This window comes from Pagrus major, chromosome 1 (genome assembly GCF_040436345.1).
Source record: "Pagrus major chromosome 1, Pma_NU_1.0".
Classification (NCBI taxonomy): Eukaryota; Metazoa; Chordata; class Actinopteri; order Spariformes; family Sparidae; genus Pagrus; species Pagrus major.
In genome coordinates, this window is record NC_133215.1 from 8169357 (window position 1) to 8190987 (window position 21631).

The window sequence follows — 21631 nt, forward strand, 5'->3', positions numbered from 1 at the left end:
ACAATTAAGTGTGCAGCTCCAATAGCTCACTGGCTCCAGGAGGTAAATCATTAATGCTCAAACACTAGTTTACAGTGTATATGTTTTGACAAAAATAATCTATCTCTGCCACATTATGTTTTAGTATCCTTTTCCACCCACCTTTGAACAAGTTTGGTCAATCATACTGCAAAGTGCGATGGTAGTCCAAAGTATAGGCTACCTGAAGAAAAGTGAATACATTTTATAGATTTAATAGAAAATATACTTTTGATGCATCACTTTATCTAGAAGCCTTCTTTAAATATACTGTTTGGCTCTCTGTTAATGCACTCTTGATTTTCAATGTCAGGACTCATTTGGTCAGTTCTTTCTGGTATTATTAAGTGTAAAAGATATTGTATATACAATGTATATCTTAAATATTTGACTTTTCAAACATATATTCATATATCTCGTCCATTTCTCGTCCTGCAGTCACAAATCCCCAAGCAAAATAGTCTTTAGTACTTTTATTGTTCAGTATAACATGTCCCATACAATAAGACAGAGGCAGCACTGGGCAAATATTACCATCTACACGGTTTCAAGTTATTACCTTTTCTATCACAGCCTTAGAGAATGACACCTTTACTCAAAATGGTTACTTGGCCTTAAAGAGTTTTCTAAACCAGGTGAGTCTGATTCATTATTTGGTCGTTGAATAACTGCTGTTCAAAATAAGAGATTTAAAAAAAAAAAAAATCCCCACAAAGGCAAAATGGTTTTGGCAAGAACCTGATAAATATCATGATGATCCCCACTGCTTCATTACCAGCTAAATGTTTGACATTTCAGTAGTTCGTACCCAACGAATGAATTAGTTTCACCTGATTCCCAGACTGCTCATTGGCCCTCATAACGTCTGATACAAAAAACATCATATTTCTTCAGTCCAATTTCCACAAACACGATTAGTTTCAATGATAAATACTGCATGGAAAAAGTGAAATCACAGACCTTTAATGATTCATTTGTACTACCATAAATACTAACGTGAGCGCGATACTTTCAATGCAACTAACACAGGTAAGAGTGATAAACGCGAATAAATATGACCACTAAAATTTATCATCTAAGCATTTTCCAAGATTTTACAAAAGTTGTGTTTGTTGTAAATATTTGTTGGGTCATTTTGTCTGAGAATGTGTTGTTAGTTGCTGAACATCACCTGACGCGTCTGTTTATTAATTTGTCAGCACCACTCTGGGTGTTAAATATTGTCGCTTTTATACATTTTTGTGAACCACCACGTAAAGGTTTAATGACGGTTTATTCACAGAGGTAGTCTTACTTTTCCCTCTTACAATTCATGTTTTACTGCCTTACATCTTGAATTGTAATACTACTACTGGTACATATCTCTATCATTTATATAAATACATTATCAGTCATTTTTGTCTGTTATACACATATTAATTGGAGAGTTGTCGTCACTATGTGATAAATCATCGTTCCTCACACTGAAAGCAGACTCGTCCTCAGTCTGAATCTGCTCGTGTTTCCGTCTGTGGAGCCTCAGGCTTTGTGAGCGGCTGAAGCCTCTCCCGCAGATGTCGCAGCCGTACGGCCTCTCTCCTGTGTGAAGCCTGAAATGGTTCTTGAGGCTTGAAGCTCGTGTGAAACTCTTGTCACACTCTGGACAGTCATACTTCTCTCCAAAATGGATTTTTTCGTGTTCCCTCAAGCGTCCGGACTGGTTGAAGCTCCTGTTGCACAAAGAGCAGTGGTAGGGCCGCTCTCCTGTGTGCGTGAGCCGGTGTCTGTTCATGGCCCCCGAGTGGGCGAAGCTCTTCCCGCAGTCCGGGCAGGAGAACGGTTTCTCCCCTGTGTGGACTTTCAAGTGACCTTTGAGTTGACCTTTCTGGGTGAACTGCTTCCCACACAGAGTGCATTGGTAAGGTTTCTCTCCCGAGTGAATTCGCATGTGAATCTGAAGAGCAGACATCTTGTGACAGTCTCTTCCACAGAGCCCACAGCAGTAAGAGCTCTTTGTCAGATTGTCATTAAGCTGGTCCTGCACCGGTGAATCCAGAGGGCTGTCTTTTTCACTGTCGGACACATGATCGTGATCCTCTTCAGACACTGTGGAAAAATACATGGCAAGTTCAAACACCTCTCTTTAGACAATACAATTATATCAATCAACCATCTGAATTTTAAAGACACAGCTCATTGTGGGATCCAACATGATATAAGATTGAAAGGTGATAAAAGGAGAAAGACAGAAAAAAAACAATCCAATTATCAACCATCAATTCATTTGTGTGCTGTAAAAAGCGTTGTGCAGTCCAGCAGTGAAGCGCATGTGAATTTGGGTTAACCTCGTACAATAAAAGCTGCATTAAATATCTCAACTCATTAAGGACAGGCACCTGCCACAACTGAAGAAATATCTACAGTAGTAATAATCACTTCAGTCACATCTTGATGAGCGATCTCTATATGTAATAATGTATTGTTCTCTTTAAAGCATGGGCCTGACACTAGAAGAAAGTGACGAAGTAAAATGTTGCCTTTTATTCGTAGGACTGTTTAGACCGAATCGAAATAAATACATCACAGGTCCTTGACAGAAGCAATGTTAAACAGTTTACTTTTGAGTTTCTAAAGGAATCTATGATTCATTTGAAATTCTGAGGAGCCTTTAGAAGAAACACAAAATCAACACTGACCACAAGTGCAGGGTTCTCATTTTCAAACCAGTCAGTCAGAGACACCAAGAGTCAGTCAGAGTGAACTGAAAAAGACAGTCCATCTTCTATCATTTCAAATATCAAAATAATAATAAACCACCTTTGATTGTCAGACAAAACACAGTAGAAACATGAGCACATTAAAAGTGGAACTGCTCAAAGTGCAAGACTGCCAACCAAACACAAACTGCACATCAAATGGCGCCCTATGTAGCAGAAATTCGTCCTAAAGTTAGTTGAGGGTCACCAACTTGGGACTAAAATCTAGCTTCGTCCATACAGTGTCTGCCCGGCCATAACTAATGATAGCTGCAGTCAAAAATAAAACTGCACACAAGAGAAACAGCGGAGAGTAAAACAATGAAAGAGTGAACAAAGATAGATGAGTCATGAGGAAAAACGATCCTATTAGTTCAGGAAACTTTGAAATTTACTCCAGTAATCCAGTAATGTTTTATAACAGCATTCTGCTTACTATTGACAAGATCCTCTTCTTCTTCCTTTACTGTAATCCTAATTTCTGTGTTGCTTTCCTGCTGCTGCTTTTCAGTTTCCTCTGGTGTGGTACAATCCTCACTACCAGACAGCTGGTCAGGAGCTTCCTCTAGTGGGAGAAACACAAGTGGTTAAAAAAAGGTGACTGTAAAAATCATCATCAAACTCATTTTTAATAAACAGTATAACAAAAACAATCTGGAATCTCATGTTTATGTACCACACAAAGGTTCCTCCTCTTCCTCCTCTTTCACTATTACATTCATTTGCGGACTGGAAGCGACGACCACTGGTTGGTCATCTGGTTCCTTCTCTTTATTTTCACACTGAGCTGCTTTGTCACAGTTGAGACCTTCTGAGGAATGAGGCTCAACTGCACTCTGCAAACTCCGACTGTCAGACACCTATAAAACAGTTAATACAAAACAAGTGGAGGCAACAATACTGTTAGTCGGCTGTAACGAACAGAAGACAAAAATCAACCCAAGGATTCTAGTGTGAAATTGCTGTGTATTGTCACTACCTCAGAGCTGACATTGTTGACCACGTCTTGCTGAGATGATTCACCGACTGCAGCTTGAACCGGGTCTGAGACGACACCTGTAACTGATCCATTCTTGTTCTGTGTACACGACCTTTTGTGGTTTCTCAGAGTTCCTGCCAGTGAGAAGTGCCTCCCACAGTCTGCGCATGTGTACGGCTTTTCTCCCGTGTGAATCCTGGTGTGCCTCCGCAGCTCTCCTGGAGCCACAAAAGACTTATCACACTGTGTGCAGCTGTACGGTTTTTCTCCTGTGTGAGTCCGCATGTGTGTCGTCAGCGTCCACTGCTGTGCAAATGTCTTCCCGCAGTCGGAGCAGTGATAGGGTGTAATGCCAGTATGGAGACGCTCGTGTCTCACAAGTGTACCCGACAAGGCAAATCGCTTGTCACAGAAAGAGCACTGGTACGGCCTCTCTCCGGTGTGAGTCCTCTGATGATCTCTTAGCTCAGCTGCTGAGTTACAGCTCTTTTCACAGTCCGAACACGGAAACTTCTTCCTCGTAAAGCCCGCAACAACCTCAGAGTGCATCGCCTCCAAGTGAGTTTTCAGATGCCAGTGTCGGGAAAAGCTCTTCAGACAGATGGAGCAGTGATACGGCCTCTCGCCAGTGTGTGTTCGCCTGTGCAGCCTGAGCTCCCCCTGACTAGCAAATCTCTTTTCACAGAAAGTGCATGGGAATGGCTTCTCCCCAGTATGGACCCTTTCGTGGATCATGAGCAGCCCCTTTTCTGGAAATCTCTTCTCACACATCGAGCAGGGGAAAGGCCTCTCTCCTGAGTGAGTACGTAAGTGACGCTGAAGTTTAGAGGCGTAGGGGAAGTCTTTCCCACACACCGAGCAGCTGTGCAGAGACGGTGGCTTTTCATTCTCGGCTTGATGAAATGTCTTGGAGGGAACGACTGCGGGTACGATGCCAGGGATAGCACTCTCTCCTGTGTGAACAGAGAGAAGAGAAAGGATTTTATTTAGGAAAACAAAACATTTCAACAGCTCATCCCTGAGCAAAAACAACAGAAGGCAACACTATACTTGAAGGTAATCCTAGAATACTGGAAATGTCATTTACATAAACAGAGCACAAACACATACTTAAATTTCTCGGTGTCAACAACTCAAAAGATTAAGTTTCACGTTAGTATTTATTACACGACTGCTATTTTGGATTTCATTACAGCGTAAATGGGGCTTTATCTTTCCCATCTCTCAGTGTAGGATTAGTTTTTACAATTTATTCACTCACTGAGATCTGAGAAATCCACTTCTTCTCCATCAGAGTTGATCAAGCCTCCGATTTCTTGCTGATCTTCCTCAGCGAGGATCACAGCTGGTCCAAAGTCCTCTGGGTTTTCAGAGCCCATCTCTCAGATATGCAACCTTGTAGAGGTGAACAATCAAGAGTCAATAAACAAATATTAATTTATAGCAAAATACTGAATTTACATATATACAGTATATATAAAATATAGGGCTGTGGTCTCAAAAAAACATATACCAGCTTGTAGACAGACAATGACTTCAATCAAACCAATTGAACTACTTCACTTTATTGCTCTAGATTTGGTTTCTTAGCTCCTGAAGGAACCTGAGAGGCTAATTACAAAATGGAAAATCACCACGAAAGGTGAATAAATCACGAGATTTCATTATAAAAGGTCCCAACGACACCCAACTTACTAATTCAGCGAGTGTCTTTTTATTTCATCCTGCACCAGCTCTCTGTGGGAAAGTATTTCTTGTCACATGTCCCCCTCTACAGGGAGGATGAGCAACATAACGTTGCCTCAACCCTGGAAGACATCCATTGTCCTGCTCAAGGACACTTCAGCAGGGTGATGCTTTGTTGTGATGGGGGGGGACTTAAACCTGGCTGGGCCTGATGTACCATCTACCTTGTCCATGCTATTTTCTTATAAGGACAAATAAGCTGCTTTTAACTGGTTATAGTGTGATCTGAATGTCAAGGGAAGCACTCAGGGGAAACCTGCAGCTGTGCATCTGCACTGAGGAGCCCGGTTAGCTCAGTAGCATTAGCTTGATGAGACTCCTTTTTTTTTTTTTTTGCTCCAACCACTTCAGTCTTAACCATATTTGCAATTTGAGTTGAGCAGCATCCTAACCGACTAACCTGTTGGCATCTATAGTGTCACGATATCACTTTCATCGGGAGCAAACGCACCCTGCAGCACAGACACCAGTGTTTGACCTCTGATTGAGATGTCTCAGTCGTGACGCGGTGACCAGCTCCTCGGTCACCGACCACCTCTGCCTCCAGACAAGTGTTATTAGCCTGCTAGCCACTGACATGGCGTTTACACGCTACAAATTAGCTGACATTAGCCCCCCCGAAGCTACAGCCGCTGGTCAACAACAATAACAAATAACAGATACGACAGATTTCACCACCGAGCCTCCACGTGAAAAAGACAACACTGCTGTAAATGTCACCTCCGCTCGCACGGACCCTCGCTAACTTAGCTAGCTAACGTTTTAACAAGACAATAGACATTTTGACCAACCTCGGCATAGATTTCCCCCTCAGGTAAAAAGTAGTCGCTCGGGAGAAGTTTATTGAAACGACTTGGCAATATTTCTACCTCTCTCTCATTTTCGTGCTCAATATGTTCAAACAATGTGTTGAATTAATGCCGACTAACTAGTGAGTTAAGTTAAATAAGCGTTTGGATCTGATGGTAACCTTTTCTAGCTTTAGCTGCTAGCAACACACACCAGCGTCGGGACTTCCGGTCTGCTTTTATATTCAAAATAAAAGCCCCACGTATTTAACCTCTCATACTGCACTTCCGTTTTCTACATCTTTTTGTAAACACATACAGATCACATAAAATAATGCTCGCATTAATTAAAACTACTCAGCAAACACTTATTCCTTAAAACATACAAATATATATAATAATCCAGCTATATTATACCAATACTGCTTGTCAATAAAAATAATTAACTGGTGTGTGTTAATATTATTATTATGATTGAGTGTCCAGGATCATACTGAGTAACTGAGACTGAACAAGTCCTGAGCAGTGATGGATTGATTAGTTACCAATCTGAGGGGAAAGAGGTACAAGAAAACATGGCGGAGTGATCAAATGCAGGTGTAACTAATGGAAGTATTATCTGTTGCATTGTTTATTATGCTGCGTCCTCAATATAATCCAATGCATGAAGCAGCTTATATATATGTATGAAGATATACAAATACAATGTCTGACTAAAGTCACATGAGTATCTTCTGAAGTCACGTTGCAGCCGTTTGTTTACGTTTAGTTCTTTCGCTAAAATACACTTTTTTCCTTTGTAGCACGGTCATTTACCCAGTGATCACAAACAGAAACAGAAAACAATGCAAACAATGATTCACAATATCCTGATTTAATTTCTTAAATACTGACATCTAAAACAGGTATGTGATAACAGTGCTGACTGTACATCATATTATGTGACTACTATTATATTGCTTGGTCAATCAATTCACTCATATGAAAGATGTTTTATTTCACATGGAAATGGAGGCGCAACCGTAATATATTTACTTTCAACCTTCATATATTCTCAGACTACTGTGAGTTCCCAGGTGACATTATTGATTATTCACCACTACAGCTGTTGTTTTGGTCTCCCCAGTGGTTTTGTTGGAGGTTTTGGCTTCTTGTCGTGAATCTTCAGATGCGCTTGATACCCTTGACAGTAAGAGAAGCCCTTTCCGCATTTCTCACAAGTATACGGTTTCTCTCCAGTGTGAACTCGCAGGTGAGCTTTCAGAACAAATGCTCTGGAGTAACTTTTTCCACAGATTGAGCAGAGGTGAGGCCGTGCTCCGGTGTGAGTCTCGAGATGTAGGTTCAGGTTGTAGGAATGTGCAAACGTCTTCCCACACTGATCACAGTGGAAATTCCTCTCTCCGGTGTGTGTCAACTGGTGTTTTTTAAATGAACCTACTGAACCAAAGCTCTTTCCGCACTCCGAACAGATGAACAGCGACTCTCCTGAGTGAACTCGCTTATGTTGTTTGAAAGAGTATTCGTTTTTGAATCTTTTGTCGCAGTCAGGGCATGCAAAAGGCTTTATGTGAGTCTGGCGGTGTTCCTCCAGCTGTTGTTTCTGAGGGAAGTCCATCCCGCACTCTCCACACACATGGACTACAGGAGTTTCTTTAGGAGGACTCTTCTCTTGAACCAATGTCCAATTTGTTAGCTCTCCTGTGAAAAACAAAGACAGTTGTTCTCAGACAGTTTTGCATTTTAAAGCACAGTCACACAAGCATTTGAAGCATTGAATTTCACAGCAAAATCGAATAAATGAATAGAATCACTGCAATCAGTGGATTGGCTTGCGAGGGCAAAATACATTACCACAAACTTTGCTTCTAGGCTTTGTTGCACCATCACTTTTATCAAACCACTACTGTCCTCATATGAACTGCTCCACAAAAGTGACATGATTGACACATTATTATGAGAAAGGAGTTGATAGTACAAATGTCTCTTTTGCTGTGACCGATTATCGTATAACTAGCACATTAACAGCTCGCTCCCCTGATGCAGTAGTTTAACAAGTAGCCCTGACAGTAGTCACTGCGTCACCAAGCTTTGACAACCACATTTTTAATTTGAAAGGACTTTTCGTGCCTTTACTTAATAGGACAGAGAAATATTTAACAGTAAATAGTAGATCGCTTTTTTTTTTTTTTTTTGAGAAAAAAGTGACCATTTAAGGATGAGTTGGTGGAGCCGGGGATCTGACAGAGAATCCGAGGACACACTGTTGTAGCGACATCATATTGTATTTAAATAGACGAGAAACTCATGAGGAAATCAAGTGAGAAGTATGGTCATTATCTCATAGGCTTACATACAATGGACTTCTTTTCTGAAACCAGTAGAGTCGCCCTCTGCTGGCCATTAGAAAGAATGCCGGTTTAAGGAACTTAAACTCTTGGGCAGCCAAGATTAGTTTTGACCAAACACTTTCCACAAGCATCTGACTAAAAAAACAACAACATAGAATTAAAGACAAAGGAGCTTCTTGTTGCCTCTGACCTCTGTGAACTTTCATGTGTGTTTTGAGGTTTCCACTCTGGGTGAATCCTCTTCCACATATGAAGCACTTGAAAGGTTTTTTCCCTGAGTGAATCACAAGGTGTCGCTGCAGAGAGGCGTTGTTAGGGAAAAATCTTCCACAGGTCGGACATTCGTATTTCTTTTTGGGTCTGCGAGGTCCCTGGTCTTGTTTTCGCTCCGCAGACTCTTCCTGGGGCTCTTCATAAGGGATGCAGTGTTCAGGTACTGGCTTACTTACAGTTTCTTCTAGAAAGAAATGAAAAACATTGGGTAGTGTACACATGGTGATGTTTTCTAAGGAAGATTTAGTAAGCAACTCAAATATTAGCAGGGCCGCTTTGTCACTTCTGGGGGGCAGAAACAAGCTGTAAGCACAACATTGGCATATTATGACCTCATAAAGTAAATATGGCAGACAAGTTGTGAACAAAACGTTGCTTATTTACACATGCAGCAGTGACGAGAGAAACAGCAGTGTTTATTCTGAATCATGTTTCTGGCAATCTGACTTTAACTCTGCTCTCATCATCATATAAGACCTGTTGAGCTATGCTGGTAATACATAAAGCTGGATGTTTATGCTGACTTTGTATAATAATTCTATATATTAAAAAAAACTACAGAAGTAACTCAGACTAGATGTTTTGTTTTTCTATATTCAGTTCCACAACATTAGAATTTATTACAAGATTAGATTACATAAACAGGGTTTTATATTTTCTGTGTGTCTTGCTTTTTTTTGTTTACTCTGTTCCAATTTATTTGCTTACTGAGATCTGGGAAATCCACTTCTCCATCAGAGTTGATCAAGCCTCCAATCTCATGCGTTTCTTCCTCCTCAGGGATCACATCTGATCCAGAGTCCTCTGAGTTTTCAGGGTCCATCTCTCAAATAAACAACCTTGTGGAGGTAAACAATCAAGAGTCAGTAACCGGAAATCTTATGTGACCGTGAGAGATTATAATGTGTCTATGTGACAATGTGTGTGAGAACATGCCATGTGTCCCCATTTTTACCATCAGCACAATATTACTTTAGCCATGCTTGTTAATTGTTTGTTTTAGCTATAGATCCATCATTAATCTGTAACTTGCGGACAAATATGCATTTGTATAGTACAGGTGTGTAGTTTAGATCAAAATGAAGGCTGATTTCGAAGATGAGTGTGGTTTGACCCCCAAGTACTGAGTACTCACGTAATAATGTAGCAATGACTACAGCTGTCGTGTGAGAAAGTCAACATGTTGACATTGCAGCTGGTGTGATCCCATTTCCGGATGGTCTCTAGTTTTGCATCATGTTTGCTTACAGTTAACATGACTTCAACTGGTTAAAGTACATGGATAAGTATTCTTGCAGCAGGCAATATCAGTCACCAGCTGTGACTTTACAGGTGATCTGTTAAGTCTGAGGAAAGGGGCCTGGAGTGGGGACATGATGACCTCCTCTTCTTTACACCCCTGGCCAACATTCATGGTCCTGGAGATGCCTATTGTATCGAGGTACTACAGAAGTGGCTGTACATCTGTCTGTGGACAGATTTTTTATCAACGTGATCATGTAATAACGTAGTAGAGACGAAGCACTCATGTAATAACATAGTAAGGACTACTGATAAGTCATGGGTCGGAACGTGAAGGGCTCGCAATATGATCTATTCATTATAATTTGGGTGGAAATTAAAAATTACCACTGCCAGACAATATTTAAAAATAAATAAATAAATAAACGTGTGGTCACATATGTGTGAGCGCCTGCACCTTTTGTATTAATATTATTTTTAAACTATCTGAATCAAAAACAATCCAATAGCTAGTTAGCTAGCGTCTAACTAGCCATCAGAGATGCAAGGATTTGCGATGGAGTGTTTACGTTGCCCGCACGTCACACTTCACACACACAGTTTGTAATGTTCATGTTGCTTTCTGCCACTTTAAGTCAACTTAATGTTTATCGGTTCAGTGCCACAGGTTTCTTTATTGGATACTCACCATACCCGTTATACGCCGTCCGATTCCGGCAGGGAGGTATCCGACTACTTCCGGCATCATCCGAGAACTCACTGGGTTAGACCAAGTATGGGGGGGGGATAAAATTGATTAGGCAAGTAATTGATGTGCATTGTTATCTGTTTATGTATTATTGCAAATGTATGTCATACGATAGCCTATATAAAAGTGGTTTATACTTGGATGCTAGTAAGAATGACTGAATGTATCACTTAACTGTTTTCAAAAAAAGTTATTGGACTCAGCTGCAGGAGTGGTACAGCCTGAAGGGACTCCTGCTGATGGGAGTGCTGGGAGTAAGAGCCACTCCTCTGATGGGGAAAATCTGAGCTGACAACTTACTCCTTGGGTCAAAAACATTAAGAGAAAACTAACTTTTTATTTTATTAGTGATCATAGCTCCCTCCATCTGAAGGTTTTCCAGGCATGTTGGACTGGTGAGACGCTCAGGGACAGAGCAGACTAGGAGATGCCTCAGGATCATTCCGGAGGAACTGAAGGAGATGGATGAGGAATAAAACATCTGGGCTACTCTGCTTAGACACAACCATGATACTGAGCATTCATGAATGGATGCAACCATAATTGCTGTTATTACATCTACCTGTGCTTTTCCTGTTTTTACATAACAAACTGCCTTCTATAAAGACAAAAGACACAAATATGAAGTTTTGTTCTTGACATTGCTATTTTAAAAAAAAATAAAATTCTTTAGCTTCCTAATGAATATATTAAGTTATTCGTTTTTTTTTTGGTTTCGCCATCAATGCAGTAAAAGCTTCTTCCTTTGTAATACATCCATTTATACAGTGATCACAAATACAGACACAAATACAACTAAAATTGATTCACAATATACTGATTTATTTTCTTAAATACTGACGTCCAATACAACTTTGTAATAATGGAGCTAACTATACACCATGTTATATACATATACATGTAATTACTATCTGCTCTGCCAATCACTTCAGTCATATGGAAGATGTTTAGTTCACATAGTAATCGAGAAGCAAACTGTTCTCAATGTACTTTTACCCTTTATATATTCTCACACTTCACCATTACTGGTCATTTACCACTAACATCAGTTGTTTTGGTCTACCTCGCGGTTTTGTTGGAGGTTTTGGCTTCTTGTCGTGAATCTTCAGATGCGCTCGATACCCTTGACAGTAATAGAAGCACTTTCCACATTTCTCACAAGTATACGGTTTCTCTCCAGTGTGAACTCGCAGGTGAACTTTTAGAACAAATGCTCTGGAGTAACTTTTACCGCAGATTGAGCAGAGGTGAGGCCGTGCTCTGGTGTGAGTCTCAAGGTGCAAGCGGAGGTGGGCGGACTGTGAAAACGACTTCCCACACTGATCACAGTGGAAATTCTTCTCTCCGGTGTGCGTCAACTCGTGTGTTTTAAGTGAACCTACTGTAACAAAACTCTTTCCGCACTCCGAACAGATGAACAGCGACTCTCCTGAGTGAACTCGCTTATGCAATTGAAAATAATATTCGTTTTTGAATCTTTTGTCACAGTCAGGGCATGCAAAAGGCTTTTTGTGACTCTTGCGATGTTCCTCCAGCTGTTGTTTCTGAGGGAAGTCCATCCCACAATCTCCACACACGTGAACTACAGGAGTTTCTTCAGGAGGGCGCTTCTCTTGAACTAATGTCCACTTCGGTAGCTCTCCTGTGAGAGTAAACAAACACAGTTGTCAAAGCAGAGTCACAAAAACATTGAATTTCACTACAAAATATGAATAGAATCACTGTAATCAGTGGTTTGACTTGCGTGGGCAAAGTAAATTTGCACAAACTGCCAAGGACTCATTCTTTAGCAGCTCGCCATCTTGTTTTGTTGCAGCCATAAGTGACCATATTCAGATGAAAGGGTGGTCAAGATTGGATCTGACTGAAAACCCGGGGGCCAGCTATGGTAGTGTCTTGTCAATAACAAGGTAGCCATGCCCAAAAGCATTCCCGGCTTTATTGTCTGTTTTAGGCAAAAGATCATATTTTATTGAAGAAGACTTTGGGCTAATGATTGAGACATTAAACTCATTAGGAAACTGTTTACTGAGGTAAAATATCATAGTTGAGTCACTTTCTCATGAGCTTACTTGCTGGACATATTGGACTTCTTTTTGAAGAGTCTCCCTCTGCTGGCCATTAGAGAGAATGCAGGTTTAAGGAACTTCTGCATTGGCATCACATTTCAGACCATAAACGCCGTCCAGTATTTATACTGTCTATGGTTTACATAGAACACATCTCCAACCCAGCAGCACAGAAAATCTGTCCCATCACCACAATTTTAAGGAAGGCAGCCAAGATACTTGTCATAAATCAGTATCTGACCAAAGTTATGGTGTTAAATATGGGCCAGAAAAGTGTTTTTGCAGAAGATTATGTCACAGGGAAACTGACCTTTGACATTTTGGAAAAAAATGTCATCACTTCATCGATTTATCTTATTAAACATTTGTATAATACTTTGTATAATTAGCATTGGAACTCTTCATTTGAGGCCAAAACTGTGTTTTTTGAGGTCACAGTGACCCTGACCTTTGAACACAAAAATCGGATCACTTCAGCCTTGAGTCCAGGTGGACGTTTATGCCAGATATAATGCAATCTCTCCAGGTGTTCTTGCGATATCAAGTTCACAAGAATGGCACAGGCAGATAGAACTGGCTATCACCGTTGCAGAGGCATTAAACAAAAGTAGTTTTTAGCATAACAAGATTGCAGTAAAAGTACAAGTTAGGATCTACATAACCTATCTGGTATTCAATTATAGAAAAAAAATTGAGAGCAAACAATTTCAGCAAAAAACTGACCTCTGTGAACTTTCATGTGTGTTTTAAGGTTTCCACTCTGGGTGAACCCTCTCCCACATATGAAACACTTGAAAGGTCTTTTTCCCGAGTGAACCACGAGGTGTCGCTGCAGAGCGGTGTTGTGAGGGAAAAATCTTCCACAGGTCGGACATTCGTATTTCTTTTTGGGTCTGCGAGGCCCCCTGTCTTGTTTTGGCTCCTCAGGCGGCTTTTGCTGAGGCTCTTCATGGGAGCTGCTCTGTTCAGGTTCTGGCTCACTAACAGGTTCTTCTACAAAGAAAACACACACATGGTAATGTTTTTTTAAGGAACATGTAGTATGCAACTCAAACAGCAGCAGTTCAGATTTGTCCCTTCAGCAGAAACAAACTGTAAGTACAACACTGACATGTTAGATTTACTTACTGAAATCTGGGAAATCCACTTCTTCTCCATCAGAGTTGATCAGGCCTCCAATTTCTTGTTCATCATCCTCGATGAGGATCACATCTGGTCCAAAGTCCTCTGAGTTTTCAGGGTCCATATCTCAAATATAAAACCTTGTAGAGGTAAACAATCAAGAGTCAGTAAACAACCAACTTACAAGTTATTGCTAATGATGGAATACATAAAGCAAAACACGGCAGGTGAGGAAGAGAAAAATATTGCAATACAATTTTCATTTTCACTAAAAAAATATTAAAATCATTATGATGTGAGATTCGTTGGGGTCTGTACAAAGAACAAACATGTTATCTTACATCAGGAAAACAAGATTTGTAGGCCAGGACACCTCTGCAGCACTACAGTAGTTCATTATAACACTGTTTTTACATTACTTGCCCACTTGGCTGTATATATCAAGTGATCATGTGAAAACAAACCATCTGGCATGTCCGGTTATGTGACCATGAGAGGTTATCAACATGTGTGTTGAAAACAAGCCATTTTTACCATCAGTGCAGTATTACTCATACTGTATATTTAACAATGCCTGTTAATTGTTTGTTTTAGCTATAGTTGCATCAATGATCTGTAACTTGCAGACACAGTTATTTCCAGCCACGACAGCGTCGGCTGGTATTGTTTTCACCTTTTGAGCCTGTATGGGTGTTTCATCAAGGCAAAAGAAGCCGTTTTGAGTACTTTGGTAGGTTTTCATACGTCTCTGTCCGTGGATAGATTTATGTCATCACGATAGCATCACAACTGTGCAAGAAACAGTAACGAAATTTAAAAGGTGTGTAGTCAAGGTCGAAGATGGGTGTGGTCTGAGCGAGGGGCTGGAAAGTAGGGGCGTGGCTCCCCCCTATATTACGGCCCTGGGTAACGTTTGTTTTGATGGAGTCAAACTTTACAGTTGTGGAGATGAGATCAAAATTAAGGCTGATTTCGAAGATGGGTTTGGTCCCACCTCTGAGTACTAATCCAATAATGGAGTGATGGAGAAATGACTATTAAGTAGTAGCCGTGGCTACTGTAATCCCATTGCAAAATGGTCTCTAGTTTTGCATTACCCTTACAGTTAGCATATCAACATTTCTGGGTAAAACATGGACAATTATTCCCGCACTAGGCAATATTAATTACCAGCGGCTACTTTACAGGTTATTAGTCATAATGAAGACAGAGTTTGAAGATGGGTGTGGTCTCAAGTACTCAAGTAGTTCGTAATGTAGTAATGGCTGCTGGGCACCTGGTTGGGTGATTATTATGGCTGAAATAAAAGAAAATTGAGCAGTGTATGTCACAGACAATATTTAATTTTAATTTTAAAAAGTGTGTGCGCCATTTTTTGCTTGTAAAATGCCATTTTTAATGTCCTTTATTGTAATTTTATGCCCTTTGTAAAGCACTTTTTAGTTGCCCTGTGTCTGAACTGTGCTATACAAATAAACTTAGCTAGCATCTAACTAGCCAATGGCAGAGGAGGACGGATACGCAATGGAACGCTCGCGCTGCCTATAGCCAATCGCAGAGGCGGAAGGATTAGCAATGGAATGTTGGCGTTGCCTTCATCCAATCACAGAGACAGAAAGATTTGCGATGGATTTGCCCACCGCCACTTGAAAAAGTGATGGTCTGCACATCACAGTTCATTCACGCCGCTTTTAATGTCCGCGCTGCCACATTAAGTTTACTTATTGTTCATCGGTTCAGTTTCTACATCTGTAAGTTTCTGTCTTTGCTCCTTACCATTCCCGCTATACGTGCGTTTGTGGCGTATCCGACCTGAGGTACCCGACTACTTCCGGCAGTTATACACTGGGTGACATCACCAGTGAAATCACTGGGTTAGACCAAGTATGGGGGGCGGGGGGGGAGTAAATAAGATTAAGTAAATTCTTGAGAGCAGTGTCATCTGTTTTGGTAGGATTGTAAATGTATGTTATATTGTAAGTTTGTGTGATAGGGTTTCTACTCGGTTATTAGTGAGAGGCTAACCGTATCACTTACCTGTTTTAGGGAAAGGCATTGGATTTACCTTCAGGAATGGTACAGCCGTTCAGCCAGCGCTGGCTTCAGCTTCATCCTGAAATATGGCTGAAGAATAAACAACATCTGGGCCGCTCTGCTTACTGAGACCAAATAAAGTACTGAGCATTGATGCACTGGTGGATTATGTTCAAAGACTCACTGGTTACCAAATTGAAAATCTGACCTTTTACACAGCAGACATTTTGAGTTTTTTGAAATACTGGTGGAACAAAATTGCATTATCTGAAAAAATTGTTGGACCAGAGCCAAAATGAATGTCATTACATCTATTTGTACTCTTTTTGCTATGACAATACAAAAATGTAACATCAAAAACAAACAATAATGCTCTGATATTAACAAGGCTGGCTAACAAGATGGTGTGAAGAAAACATGTGCATGTTCTGGATAATGTTATTATCAATAATATTCAAACTTTTGTTGTTACTGTTCTTTAAAATTCATTTCTTTTCCACATGTGGGAGATGAAAGCTCATAATTTCACAATTTTTAGCTTTCAAATAGGGGCATGACAGGTATAAGTAATGGTATAAGTAACGTTGACTCTATTATACAGCTGTACGCTTATTATAACCCAATGCATACAGCAACTTATATTTTATATATCACCTACAAAAATAAACCATATATATAATAAAACTTCTGACCAAAATAACAAGAAAATACAAAGTTATAACTTATTGTGTTACAACCTTTGTTTAGTTCCTTCATCAAGAACGCAGCAAAAGCTTTTTCCTTTGTACCAAACTAATGTTCAATCACAAATAGAAACACACAAACAAAAAAGTACAATTAACCACAATTCACAATATCATGATTTATTTTCTTAAATACTGTAGTCCACTACATGTATGCAATAATGGAGCTGACTGTACACCTTATAATATTGCTTAGCCAGTCACTTAGCCTTTCACCTGAAAGATGTTTATTTCACATGGTAATAGAGAAGCAATCTGTGATATATTTACTTTCCTCTTTATATAATACTATAATACTGTTAATTCCCAGGTGACATTATTAATCATTTACCAATAACAGCTGTTGTTTTGGTCTCCCCAGCTGTTTTGTTGGAGGTTTTGGCTTCTTGTCGTGAATCTTCAGATGCGCTCGATACCCTTGCGAGTAATAGAAGCACTTTCCACATTTCTCACAAGTATACGGTTTCTCTCCAGTGTGAACTCGCAGATGAACTTTCAGAACACGTGCTTGGGAGTAACTTTTACCGCAGATCGAGCAGAGGTGAGGCCGCTCTCCGGTGTGAGTCTTGAGATGCACATTCAGGTTGTAGGATTGTGAAAACGACCTCCCGCACTGATCACAGTGAAAGTTCTTTTGTCCAGTGTGTCTCAACTCGTGTTTTTTAAGGGAATCTGCTGTGACACAACTCTTTCCACACTGTGAACAGATGAAAGATGACTCTCCCGTGTGAACACGTTTATGCAGTTTAAAATAATATTCGTTTTTAAATGTCTTGTCACAGTCAGGACACTCGAAAGGCTTTTTGTGACTCTTGCGATGTTCCTCCAGCTGTTGTTTCTGAGGGAAGTCCATCCCACACTCTCCACACAGATGAACTACAGGAGTTTCTTCAGGAGGACTCTTCTCTTTAACTAATGTCCACTTTGGTAGCTCTCCTGTGAGAAAAACAGAGACATTCATTTTCAGTTTTTGACTTTTTGACCCTACTATATATCTAAAAAAAAACCAGTTCTTGGCATACGAAACTGTACTGAAAGTACAAGATAAGATCTACATGACTCATCTGTCATTTAATCGGATAAAAAACTATTAAGCAACAAGGTATTAAGGTGGTATAACCAGTTGAAAATATGTCCCTTTAAACTCTTTTGATAAGCATCTAAGTGAAGACAAAGGAGCTTCTTGTTGCCTCTGACCTCTGTGAACTTTCATGTGTGTTTTGAGGTTTCCACTCTGGGTGAATCCTCTTCCGCATATGAAGCATTTGTAAGGTTTTTTCCCAGAATGAATCACAAGGTGCCGCCGCAGATGGGTGTTGTGAGAGAACACCTTTCCACAGGCCAGACATTCATATTTCTTCTTGGGTCTGTGAGGGGCCTGGTCTTGTTTCGGCTCCTCAGGCTCAGGCTCTGAATGAGGCTCTTCATAAGAGCTGCTGTGTTCAGGTTCTGGCTCTCTTCCAGTTTCCTCTAAAAGGAAAGCATACGGTAACATTTTATTAAGCAACTCTAATAGTAGTGGGTCTGATTTGTCATTTTGGGACTGCAGAAACAAGCTGTGAACACAATATTGACATATTATAAATTCAAAAAGTTAATATGCCGAACAAATTTGGTAGCAAACGGTTGCCAATTTACACATCCAGCATTAATTTTGTGTTGTGTTTCTAGAAATCTCAATTAAAATGGTTGCTACAGAGATTTTTCGTTGAAATAGCCTGCTGCTGCGCCGATGGGGGCACCATAACATTAAAGCTGCAGACAGTAAAACAAAAACAAGGAGCTGAAAGATGCTTCTCTGTGTTTTCATCACAACAAGCAACACCTATCTACAGTTATTCCAAATAATTGACTGGTGCGGCTTTAAGCAGTTTGTTACTTTGTTTGCATTAAAATAAAAGGTTTTAAAAAATCAAGATTTTAGTTAAAAGCTCAAAGAACAAATTCTGTGTTATGTCAATAACTAAGTGGTAGAAATCTCTGCTCTGTTTGCAAGTCAGACATGATGAATTCAGGTACCTTCATGTATTCAAACCCACATATAAGACTGACCTGTCAAGCTTTGCTGGGAATGCATAGAGCATTTATTACACGACTGTTATATTGAATTGAATGACAACATAAATGGGGCTCTATATTTCCAGTCACTCACTGTAGACTTTGTCATTACAATCTATATGCTTACTGAGATCTGGGTAATCCACTTCTTCTCCATCAGAGTTGATCAGGCATCCAATTTCTTGCTCATCATCCTCAATGAGGATCACATCTGGTCCATAGTCGTCTGAGTTTTCGGAGTCCATCCCTCAAATGTACAGCCTTGGAGAGGCGAACAATCAAAGAGTCAATATACAGACAACTTACAGGTTATAGCTTAGTGACTGAATATACAGTATATGAAGCAAAACATGGCCAAAAGCTTCACAGCTGTGGCAGACAACTAAGCAACAACCACTGTTGCTCTGTGGACCAATGGTACATTAGAGGGGGGCTAAGGATAATCAACATTGGATGTGCTTAAAAAAATATGATAATTAATTCAAAAGAGGTCATCCAGCCTTACTTTCTATCTATTAATGAAATACATTACAAACAATTTTATTGAATAAGACTATAAGGGACCATCAAATCAATTTAACTGTTCTGGTCCCATATTCATTGAGCGTCTGTGGCAACAATTTGATTTATTTAATGCTGCAAACTTTTGCTAAAAGGGCTGTGGTCTCAAAAACATATTCCAGCCTGTAGATAGACAGTGATTTAAATCAATTTTAGTTTCTTAGGAGTTGGAAAAAAGGCTAAATCTAATGGTAAATCACTACAAAGATAAGATAATTGCAAGAATTCAATATAGAGGTAAGTGATTCACCTCATATTGTTGTGATCAGCTATGACAGTAGTCCAGGATTCATTCAGGGGATGTTTTTTTTTTTTCATTTCAGCATTAGTTTGATGAGACACATTTTTTGCTCCATTCACATAAATCTAACATTAACTGTGATGTGAGTTGAGCAGCAACCTATCTGACTAACCTGTTGGTCTCATAATATCTGTGTCACCAGGAGCAGACGCACCCTGCAGCCCAGACACCAGTGTTTGACCTCGGATTGAGACGTCTCAGTGGTGACCACGACCACCTCTGCCTTCAGACACGCTGTCATTAGCCGGCTAGCCACTGACACAGCTGCTGATCTTGGCAATTAAGCTAACGCGAGCGAGTAGCCCCCCCTCCCTTTCAAATCTACAGATGCTAACAAACAATAACAAATAACAGCTACGATACATTTACATTAATCCAAGCGTGAGAAAAATGCGTCATCTCTGCTGTAAATGTCACCTCCGCTCGCACGACCCTCGCCGACTAAGCTAGCTAACGTTTAAAACAAGACAATAGACATTTTGACCAACCTCAGCACAGATTTTCCACCTCATGTAAACAAAGTAGTCGCTCGGGAGAAGTTTATTGAAACGACCTTGATGTATAGTTTTCACCTCTCTCTCGTTTTCATGCTCACCACATTCACAAAACGTGACATATTAATGCCAACTAACTAATGAGTTAAGTTCAATAAGCTTTTGGGTCTGATGGTTACCTGTCGAGCTGCAGCTGCTGCAACGTACAGTAGTGTCAGGACTTCCGGTTAGCATGTACCAAAAAAAAATCACAATAAAAGCACCACTAATATAAAATTATATTGTATCCTCGTGTTCTACAGTTTTTTTTTGTAAACACAAACATAGACACACAAAAGCACACACACACGCATACATAACGTGACATAATGCTTGCATTAATTAAAATACTCAACAAGCACCCGTTCTTCAGTGGTGTCGGGACTTCCGGTTGTCTCTTATCACAATAAAAGCCCCCACTTTTACATTGTAGTCTGGTTTCTGACAGCTTTTTTGCAAACAGACATACATCCAAATAAGGGCAAAGTAATTTGAATTTAATCATAAATTCCCAACAATTATAGAAGGAATGTTTAGACTGCTGCATGTTCTTGATAATCCTATGCATAAAGCAGCTTATATTCATGTATTAAAGGGGCACTATGTAGTTTTGGAGAAGAAATTCAAACTCAAATTCTAATATTTAAAATATTAACAAGGCAATAATACAAACTCATAAAAATTTATTTTTTACATAACTGAATAAACAAGCTGTTCTCAGAGGAAAATGAGGTCTGCAGAACACTGTTTGAAGCTAGAAAGGTGGCAGGCTCCGCCACATATAAACAAAGTAGAACAGTATGAAATTGTGTTGTCCTTTAAGGTCAGTTTGTTTATTCACTCATGAAAACAAAGAGTTTGCTGATGTTATTGATTATTTACCACTACTTTGGTCTCCCCGTTTGTTTTGGCTTCATGAATCTTCAGATGTGCACAATACCCTTGAGAGTAATAGGCACAGGCTCTGATTTCAATGGTAAAGTCAGCTGATCAAAACACCTACCGAGGTCAGAAGGATCCCAGTTCAGGTCCACACCATCTGAATCCGGCAGAGCTCTCCCTGGCCTGCTCGAAGTTCCTGGTACTCCCCTGCTGTCTGGTTCCCCCCCAGCTGCCTGGTGGGCCCTATGGGTTTGGCACTGTGAGTCTTCTTATGGTTGTTGAAGCCCTCTCTGTAGTACAAACTCTTCCCACACTCGTCACACTGGTGCGGCTTCTCTCCTGTATGAACTCTGAGGTGAACTTTTACCGTTTACCACAGATGGATCAGAAATGAGGCCTCTCTTCAGAGTGTGTCACATGGTGTGTGAAGCGTATGGGCTGTCGTCCT

The 21631-nt window shown here is 40.2% G+C and overlaps 4 protein-coding genes across 8 annotated transcripts; all 4 read right to left on the reverse strand.

Annotated features, from left to right (window-relative positions):
• Positions 1–476: 476 nt before the first annotated feature.
• On the reverse strand, positions 477–6501 carry LOC140994029 (uncharacterized). 3 transcript variants are annotated; one of them, XM_073463605.1, is made up of 6 exons: positions 6270–6501; positions 4994–5127; positions 3733–4685; positions 3430–3613; positions 3190–3318; positions 477–2103 (listed from the first exon to the last, which is right to left on the reverse strand). In XM_073463605.1, the coding sequence occupies exons 2-6, from the start codon at positions 5109–5111 to the stop codon at positions 1406–1408; spliced, it is 2082 nt and encodes a 693-aa protein (XP_073319706.1). In that variant the 5' UTR covers positions 5112–5127; positions 6270–6501; the 3' UTR covers positions 477–1405. The 3 variants fall into 3 exon arrangements, with proteins under 3 accessions (XP_073319706.1, XP_073319723.1, XP_073319715.1); XM_073463622.1 differs by having other exon boundaries at positions 6449–6470; XM_073463614.1 differs by lacking the exon at positions 6270–6501 and adding an exon at positions 5879–6235.
• Positions 6502–7006: 505 nt separating this feature from the next.
• LOC140994075 (uncharacterized) lies at positions 7007–10848 on the reverse strand. Of its 2 annotated transcripts, none has more exons than XM_073463660.1 (4): positions 10821–10848; positions 9599–9729; positions 8808–9071; positions 7007–7967 (listed from the first exon to the last, which is right to left on the reverse strand). In XM_073463660.1, the coding sequence occupies exons 2-4, from the start codon at positions 9711–9713 to the stop codon at positions 7366–7368; spliced, it is 981 nt and encodes a 326-aa protein (XP_073319761.1). In that variant the 5' UTR covers positions 9714–9729; positions 10821–10848; the 3' UTR covers positions 7007–7365. The 2 variants fall into 2 exon arrangements, with proteins under 2 accessions (XP_073319761.1, XP_073319757.1); XM_073463656.1 differs by having other exon boundaries at positions 8808–9074.
• Positions 10849–11681: 833 nt separating this feature from the next.
• LOC140994064 (uncharacterized) lies at positions 11682–15895 on the reverse strand. The gene is made up of 4 exons (XM_073463651.1): positions 15848–15895; positions 14078–14211; positions 13673–13942; positions 11682–12522 (listed from the first exon to the last, which is right to left on the reverse strand). The coding sequence occupies exons 2-4, from the start codon at positions 14193–14195 to the stop codon at positions 11903–11905; spliced, it is 1008 nt and encodes a 335-aa protein (XP_073319752.1). The 5' UTR covers positions 14196–14211; positions 15848–15895; the 3' UTR covers positions 11682–11902.
• A 1057-nt stretch (positions 15896–16952) lies between these two features.
• LOC140994046 (uncharacterized) lies at positions 16953–20481 on the reverse strand. Of its 2 annotated transcripts, none has more exons than XM_073463642.1 (4): positions 20442–20481; positions 19034–19167; positions 18046–18318; positions 16953–17784 (listed from the first exon to the last, which is right to left on the reverse strand). In XM_073463642.1, the coding sequence occupies exons 2-4, from the start codon at positions 19149–19151 to the stop codon at positions 17168–17170; spliced, it is 1008 nt and encodes a 335-aa protein (XP_073319743.1). In that variant the 5' UTR covers positions 19152–19167; positions 20442–20481; the 3' UTR covers positions 16953–17167. The 2 variants fall into 2 exon arrangements, with proteins under 2 accessions (XP_073319743.1, XP_073319736.1); XM_073463635.1 differs by lacking the exon at positions 20442–20481 and adding an exon at positions 20257–20386.
• Positions 20482–21631: the final 1150 nt, after the last annotated feature.

What these genes read in the sequence shown, in the direction of transcription:
- LOC140994029 (XM_073463605.1), bottom strand. Translation starts at nt 5,111, where the DNA reads ATGGGCTCTGAAAACCCAGAGGACTTTGGACCAGCTGTGATCCTCGCT. An exon ending in AGTGGATTTCTCAGATCTCA is followed by an intron (nt 4,686 to 4,993) that starts GTGAGTGAATAA and finishes CTGTTCACACAG; the next exon opens with GAGAGAGTGCTATCCCTGGC. An exon ending in AGAAGAGGATCTTGTCAATA is followed by an intron (nt 2,104 to 3,189) that starts GTAAGCAGAATG and finishes ATTTTTCCACAG; the next exon opens with TGTCTGAAGAGGATCACGAT.
- LOC140994075 (XM_073463656.1), bottom strand. Translation starts at nt 9,713, where the DNA reads ATGGACCCTGAAAACTCAGAGGACTCTGGATCAGATGTGATCCCTGAG. An exon ending in AGTGGATTTCCCAGATCTCA is followed by an intron (nt 9,075 to 9,598) that starts GTAAGCAAATAA and finishes ATTTCTTTCTAG; the next exon opens with AAGAAACTGTAAGTAAGCCA. An exon ending in ACACATGAAAGTTCACAGAG is followed by an intron (nt 7,968 to 8,807) that starts GTCAGAGGCAAC and finishes TGTTTTTCACAG; the next exon opens with GAGAGCTAACAAATTGGACA.
- LOC140994064 (XM_073463651.1), bottom strand. Translation starts at nt 14,195, where the DNA reads ATGGACCCTGAAAACTCAGAGGACTTTGGACCAGATGTGATCCTCATC. An exon ending in AGTGGATTTCCCAGATTTCA is followed by an intron (nt 13,943 to 14,077) that starts GTAAGTAAATCT and finishes TTTTCTTTGTAG; the next exon opens with AAGAACCTGTTAGTGAGCCA. An exon ending in ACACATGAAAGTTCACAGAG is followed by an intron (nt 12,523 to 13,672) that starts GTCAGTTTTTTG and finishes TTACTCTCACAG; the next exon opens with GAGAGCTACCGAAGTGGACA.
- LOC140994046 (XM_073463642.1), bottom strand. Translation starts at nt 19,151, where the DNA reads ATGGACTCCGAAAACTCAGACGACTATGGACCAGATGTGATCCTCATT. An exon ending in AGTGGATTACCCAGATCTCA is followed by an intron (nt 18,319 to 19,033) that starts GTAAGCATATAG and finishes CTTTCCTTTTAG; the next exon opens with AGGAAACTGGAAGAGAGCCA. An exon ending in ACACATGAAAGTTCACAGAG is followed by an intron (nt 17,785 to 18,045) that starts GTCAGAGGCAAC and finishes TTTTTCTCACAG; the next exon opens with GAGAGCTACCAAAGTGGACA.